The sequence below is a fragment of the Prunus avium genome, chromosome 1, assembly GCF_965620075.1.
Source record: "Prunus avium chromosome 1, drPruAviu1.hap1.1, whole genome shotgun sequence".
In the NCBI taxonomy this organism is placed as follows: Eukaryota; Viridiplantae; Streptophyta; class Magnoliopsida; order Rosales; family Rosaceae; genus Prunus; species Prunus avium.
In genome coordinates, this window is record NC_142284.1 from 15,476,144 (window position 1) to 15,483,233 (window position 7,090).

The 7,090-nt window shown below is 38.3% G+C and overlaps 1 protein-coding gene across 1 annotated transcript; it reads right to left on the reverse strand.

The window, feature by feature from the left end:
• Positions 1-207: 207 nt before the first annotated feature.
• LOC110771310 (protein PUTATIVE RECOMBINATION INITIATION DEFECT 1-like) lies at positions 208-6,814 on the reverse strand. The gene is made up of 9 exons (XM_021975590.2): positions 6,182-6,814; positions 5,089-5,198; positions 4,817-4,992; positions 3,959-4,273; positions 2,697-3,663; positions 1,879-2,587; positions 1,523-1,800; positions 731-1,400; positions 208-495 (listed from the first exon to the last, which is right to left on the reverse strand). The coding sequence occupies exons 1-9, from the start codon at positions 6,659-6,661 to the stop codon at positions 268-270; spliced, it is 3,933 nt and encodes a 1,310-aa protein (XP_021831282.2). The 5' UTR covers positions 6,662-6,814; the 3' UTR covers positions 208-267.
• Positions 6,815-7,090: the final 276 nt, after the last annotated feature.

Here is a 7,090-nt window from a genome sequence, read left to right on the forward strand (position 1 = left end):
CATGTATGACTACCTTTTTTTTTCTTTTTTTTTTTGCTACAGGACGTAAACATGGTTTTAATAATTTAAGTTTTTATTATTATTTGAATTTGAATATTTTTGTTGTGATCAATGAAAGTAACTTGAAACAAAAGAGTTAATGATCAAAATGGGAAGCACCTGTACATAACTACTCGTGTCTCACTCTGTGCACAGCCGTTAATGAAATGAGAAAGGAAGAATTCAATAAAGAAAATTAAACTCATATATATGATTTTCTTAGCTGCCCTATGTTACTGTTGAAGTTTTAAAGAAAAGCTCTATTTCTTCTAACAATCTCTTATCCCCAAAATTTAATCCTCCAGAATCCCTGTCTAGACAAGACTTGGATGACATCAAGTGAATGAGATACTCACAAACTTCTCCCATGTCGTCCAGGATGGCGACTGCCTTTTTTTTATGCTCTTTTGCACTTTCATCTTGACTGTTGTCAGTGTACTTCTGTTTTCTGCAGGCCTGCAATGTGTAAAATAACTGCATTATCTCTCTTTTTAATATGCTGCCTGAAATGTCCAAGGCTAAAATTTTAGGAAAATCCATCAGCCAGTGTTCATTCTAAAACAAACTTGACGGAAGTATAATGACTCATTTTCATGTTTGAAGTACTAAAAAAGGAAGCATCATTTTAGTCCGTTAAAGAACACGAACAAAACCAACAGAACAGAAAAGTGCATGACATAGGAATGGTCACCTGGAGCAGCTGATTTACACTACAAATTTGTTCCGCCTTTAAGTACTCAGAGTTCAATAGAGCTCGAAATAAAAGTACAATCTCTGTGCTCAAATTATTTGCTGCAAGGTTTTGAATGATGCCAGATATGCAAGAATCATCAAACACCGATCTCATCCATTCAGGAACCTTCGGCAGCTTTAACAATGTGACTGCTACATGAATTGCAGGCTTGTGAAGATTAATGAAAGATTTTGATGCTAAGCATGGGACTGCTAAAGACATTGCCAGCTCTTCCACAATCATCCTACTCCAATGATTCCTTGTAATCACAATTGTTCCTTGCATTCCCGGCAATTCCCAACCCAAGATCATTGATAGGCAGAGGCCACAATTCATAGCCACTCTGAGGTCACTGTAGAAAATTAAGCCTTCTAGGACAGCCATTACAGACATTAGGTAGTCCATGGTGCATACCAACTCCTCCCCTGTTCTATTCCTCTGATCAGATATTCGGGTAAACAACTCCAATAGGCAGTATGAAGCAACAAGTTTGACCAAAGGTGATCCAAAATGTAATAGTCTGCATAGGTCATGGCAGAATATCCGGATAAAGGAAATCTGCTGTAACCTATCTGGGGGATCAAAGAAATTTTTCCAGTCCACAATCCCTGGTAAAACAGTGTGCAAACTGGAGGAAATGGAAGAAAGAATAAAAAAAAACAGTTAGTTTCAAAAGCAAAATTCAGTTGTATGGCTAAATTTAATACGAGGAACTAACCTTCTTAAAGAGAAGAAATACAAGGAACTAACCTTCTTAAGGAGAAGAAGTTTAGTAGAAGCACAAATATTAAAACTTCTCCAGAGCTTGTTTCCTCATCGTGGTCAACCAATGCTGGTCCTTTTAGACATGCTTCATGAATTGTGCTGTTGATTGTAGAGACTAGAGAAGTGCTGAAAATAATGGCTTTCGAAGGTGCTATGAGCACTTCATTGGAAGAATGGTGCAAAATTAAACAAAGAATGCCAGTTACTATGAGACATTCTTGATTCCACCCGTCTGCAGCTCTTGTGGTGATAATATTTATCAACTACAAAAGAAGACAAACTGTCTCATTAAATTCCTGTGGCAGCAAGTAAACTGGAATAACATAAATTAAGTAAGTCACCTTCATAGTCACTGCAAGCCAACATTCAACATCAGAAAGAGTTCCATGGTGCACTGAGCATAAAAATTTGATAATTAAAACTAAAACGGGTGTGGATATCTGTGGGGACTGTGTATAAGTTGATTCGCAGAAAAGATTCCGGAGAGCACTCCCAATACCATGCAAGCATAACTGGTTGGAAGCAATTGGAAATATATCGATAATAGTTGCCATGAGATGCACTACAGAAATTATGTCATGCTCATGCCCTTCTTTCTCGAGAAGTTGTGTCAATAAGGACACCAAAAGTGTTGCTCCATGATTATCTCCTCCTGCTATTAATTCTGCAATTGAATTAATATTTACCATATGACTGTTCTTTCCATGGACAATGATGCCATTTCCTATATTCTTTCCACAAAATTTCAGAAGCTGATATGATAGTGGAGTGCTGAGCTTCTCTTGTTGAAACAACCACTTCAAAGATATTGGATGAATTCTTGCAGAAGGCAAATCCCATTCGTTTTCACTTAATATCTTGAACAGGATTCTCTCAGCTTCTGGACTGTAGGGGATTTGGTAGCTAACCTTGGCGAGACCCCTATAAAGACCATAAAGATAAACCAGCCTCATCACTGTAGATGGATCAGTGGATCCACCTTGGAGATCACTACTGTTGACCAGAATATATTGCTCTAGAGAAGCTAAAACCAACTTATCATCTGCAAGTCTGGAGAGCAAAGTATAAAAGATTTGAAGAAAAGTAGGTCGTAATTGTTAAATGTACTGCAAAAAAACATAGCAAAATGAATGAAACTAGAAATCAAAATCTCAATTACCTTTCATCATATAAAGAACTGGTGTACAAAATCAGCAAAATGGCAGATTGGCAAGAAGATAATTCCAGATTACGGGAGTTCTTTTGCCCAAGTAGAAAGAGCAAATCAATGGGATCAGATGGGAGACATAAAGTAGCATCTCTAATAGGTTGCCCAGAATCATTTCCCACAAGAACATCTACCAGTGAACTGAGCATCAGATACACTCTCCATTTCATCTTTTCTGTGGGAAATAAACCTAGGCATCCAAACGACAAACTGAACCAACGGCTTGAAACTAGGTTCTCTGCGAGTTCTGCTACTTGATTATTGGAATCCTGAAGCAGTATCGAATGAAATGTTTCCAATACTCCAAGGACAGTTTCCTCATCCATTTCATTGAAGTTGGTTCCAAGCCAAGGTAACAAATGTTTTGTACATACATTTACAATAAATTGTCGTAGTTCCGCTTTAGTGGAGTCAGTAGAATTTCCTTCACGACTATAAATATTATACACCTCCTTAAGTAGGAACAAGGAATGCAAAAGTTTACAAGGATTCTTCTCCGAGATACTTAGACAAGCTGATACAGCATGTTGCATTGCTTCTTTAATTGAAATTTGTAGATTCAAATTCCCATGAACAGATGGAGTTCTGACAATAGCTACAACAACTGAGCAGGTCAATATAAATGTCTCCTCAAGCATGCCTATCTCCCCATCAGAATGCTTTTTAAGCATCTTTGCTAGAACAGGTACTAGCTCTGTTATATGAGAGGAGGATACCATTCCAGGGCAATCAGATATGCAGTTCAGAATGAGTTTTAATGTCTGATTTTGAACTGGATGGAAAGGAATGTCAGCTACATAATTTAGTACTGGAACCAAAGTTGCAAACCCAACAACAAGCCTCTGTTTGAAAGCTTGCTCAGCTTTTGATAAAATGTCAAGTACCTGAACACAAGATTTGACCACTGGATCCTTGCATTCTGTTCATCAACAAAGCTTATTAGCTCTTTTATTCTTGGGTTCATGAAGTTGGACTTTCTGATGGTTTGACTTGATAATACAGTCATAAAAAATAAAAATAAAAATAAAAAGCTTAAGCAATCTACACTAGGACACTGAAAAACTTGTAGAAATTCAATAAATACTTCTGAATAATGATAATTGTTGACTCCTTACTTAAACAGCACAGTTCTGTTTTCCTGATGTTTGGCAATACTCAAAAAATATCAAGCAGATAGCTGTTATTGTTCTATTTGGCACTGAAACTTTACCAACCTGACAATCTTAGTATTTCAAATACATAATCTGCAATGTTCTCTTCCACTAGGAATTGGGCTTCTTTGCCTGAAGTGCCTTCCCAGGAGGACATGTAATGAAACAGTAAATCAAGTGTGCTGATCTGGACTTGGCTGTCTGTTGAAAGCATTGGGCCTTTGATGGCTTCCGTAAACAATATATTCATTGGATTTGCATCTTTTCCATCTTCTGTTGCTTGCTCAAAGCTATCTCCTTCGGACGAACTCATGCTGTTTATATCAACTGCATATGCAGCCCCGAAAAGCCCTCTCAGAGCCAACACTGTCAAGAATGCTGCACAAATAATATGGAAATTGTTAGTTGAGAGAAGACAGGACTGATACCAATGAGGGAATGTGCATGTAAAATGGGGAGAATTCCATTCTGCTTCCCCAAAGAGTTATATATTACCTGAAAGGTTTAAAATTATAACTGTTTCCACTACAGGCAGTAAGTTCTAGTCAAGAACTCAAGCACTTGGAGCTGCAACGTTTTTATCTTTTTATTCTAAATAAACTCAAGATGCAAAGTATCTTGTCATGAGATATGAACAAATTGATGGCATTGTTGTACAATCATTCGAACTAACTGATCCAACTATTGGTGAGAGAAATTGCAAGGACCTTCACCTTCAAAGTTAAAATATGGTCTGACATCAATAAGAAACAATTGTGGTGTAGTCAGGGAGTTCGATTGCAGGCTTGATGTCTACTTTGAAACATTTAATAAATAGAAACTCATGGGGTATAACAAGCTGACCAAAATCCTAGTCATATATTGCTGAGCTGTGCTTCAAATAAGGGAAAATGGACCCAATTCAAGAAGTGGAATACTGACCTACACAATTCAAGCGGACATCATCGCTTTGGGTCTTCATGAGGGCCTCTAGAGACAAGCGCAATAGCTTGGGGCAAAAGGCAAATAAAAAATCAGTTCCATCACCAACCTCTGATGCGTATTGGAGAACGGATACCTTGTATAGAACAAACAGGATTTCTCCCCGAATCTCTTCACTGTGTTAAAGGTATAAAATAGAGGATTTTAGTTATAATGTGGTAAATGCATGGAAAAAGGAACATGTTATATTATCAGTCTTCTTTATTTGTTACCTTGGCAATTGAAGACCTTCAACAAGATTGGTAATGAGACCATATTTGTCTCTAATGTGAGCGTAAGGATTATTCTGCTGGCAGTTTAACAAAACCCCTAAGCAGTGAAGCTGCACTCAAAGAATGGCAGAATTGTTAGCAGGGATATATAGGTTTTGAGATCAATAAGATGTAAGTCTTAAAGATATTGTTGAAAAACGTTTCGTTAGTAGAAGCCAGTGGGTGCACAGATGCTTATCATCGTTGAGACTTCCTTGTAGACTCTAAACCATAGCTATTAAACTTGCATATGAACAAAGTCATGATGCACAAATTTAATATAAAAGGCCAAAAAGTAACCAAAATACAAGGATCAGAGAGTTTCAGTTCAGGTATACTCAAAGTTGAGTTTCCCCCTAACTGAGCTTCAAAGTCATGTCACATGCGAGGGCTTAAAGTCAGAAATCTGATCACCCTAACTTGCCCGCTCAAATTTCATTTTGACTCATAGAGTAGAGAAATCTAATTTCAAAGAAACAGGACAAACTATTCAAGGATCTCAACCAACACTAACTCATCCTATTCTGTATATGAATATAAATAAGACAATTTCAGGTTTTAGTTACAATCCTTCAACTATAGTATTGTTGTACCATGAGAAACCAAAACTAACCAAGCTAGCCTGCATATGATTATCAAGTTCGATTAATAACCGATCGATGAGAAACAGTAGAATCAAGTTCGATTTCACCAGATTCATCCACCCAATTTCTAACATTACAGAATTCATAATTTTCCTTCATAATCTCAGGAAGCAAACAGAAAATAAAAATTACCCAAAATATATATCTAAATCTGAAAATTGATATGTATATTCACACACACGCAGAATTTTAATATGAGAAACAGTAGAAGAATCAAGCTCGATTTCTCCACATTCGTCGGACCGTAACAAGTCATACACAGTTTCGCTACCGAGAAACACAAATCATTTTCTCAGGAAGCAAACAGAAAACAAATCACAACCGGAAAATTTGTTTTTAAGTCTCAACAGCAATTCCAGAGTTCACAGACAAACAAAGAGAGAAAGGAGAGATGCGGATGATGGAAATACCGTATAAAGCTGACAGCGACTCCAGGCCAAGGCACCAGATGAGAGGCGGTCGGAAACCCTAGCGACGAAGTCAGCAGAGATCGAGGCACCGGAAGATTCGCAGAGAGCGGAAATGAGATGGACGACTTGTCGTGCGATGGGGTCGTCGTCGAAGGAAGAGAGAGCATGAACGAGAGGCGAGACGAGGAAGTGAGGATGGAAGTCGACGAGAGAGCGGAGGAAGGGGGGGTCGGAGGAGATGGCCTGAGAGAGCTGAGAGAGGGCGTAGGACACGTGGACGGTGGAGGATTGGGGGTTGGAGATGAGGTTGGAGAAGCAGAGCAAGCAGATGGAGCCGCCTTGCTTGGTTCGGAGCAAGAGCGTGGATCTGTGGCCCTCTGAGCACGTTCTCGGTGACACAACGGAATTCGAAGCTTCTTCTTCTTCATTTTCATTGTAGTCTCGGAGGAGCTGCTGCGACTGTGAGTCGTCGAAGTACATTGTGTGACTACGAAGAGTGTTTGAATTTTGGCGCCAGTGAAAGAAAAGAAAAGAAAAGAAAGGAAGCAGCAGATGATGAATTTGTGCTAAAAAACGGAGCCGCTTCCTCTAGTGGCCTCTTGGCACGTGCACAGACTTCGCTCCTGTGAAAAATCTCTTCTTCTCTTTCATTTATTTAATTTGAGAGCTGATTTTTCCACTCCTATTTTCTCCACTTACACTCTCTTCTACTTTTTAATACTTGATCGGTTCATAATTGTATATCATTTTGTACTCTTCTAGCTTATGATTTGGTTATGTTTTTGAGTTAAACTTGTGCTTTTAATCCTTTTTGTGTTTATCTTTCAGTTAATTGACATTTAGGTAACAATGATGACTTTGGATAGGAAATGATGCAATCCATGCATGTTAAGGCTTGATTTGGGTGAA

What these genes read in the sequence shown, in the direction of transcription:
- LOC110771310 (XM_021975590.2), bottom strand. Translation starts at nt 6,661, where the DNA reads ATGTACTTCGACGACTCACAGTCGCAGCAGCTCCTCCGAGACTACAAT. An exon ending in GTCGCTGTCAGCTTTATACG is followed by an intron (nt 5,199 to 6,181) that starts GTATTTCCATCA and finishes CTTTGAGTGCAG; the next exon opens with CTTCACTGCTTAGGGGTTTT. An exon ending in GGCTTGCAGTGACTATGAAG is followed by an intron (nt 1,801 to 1,878) that starts GTGACTTACTTA and finishes CTTCTTTTGTAG; the next exon opens with TTGATAAATATTATCACCAC.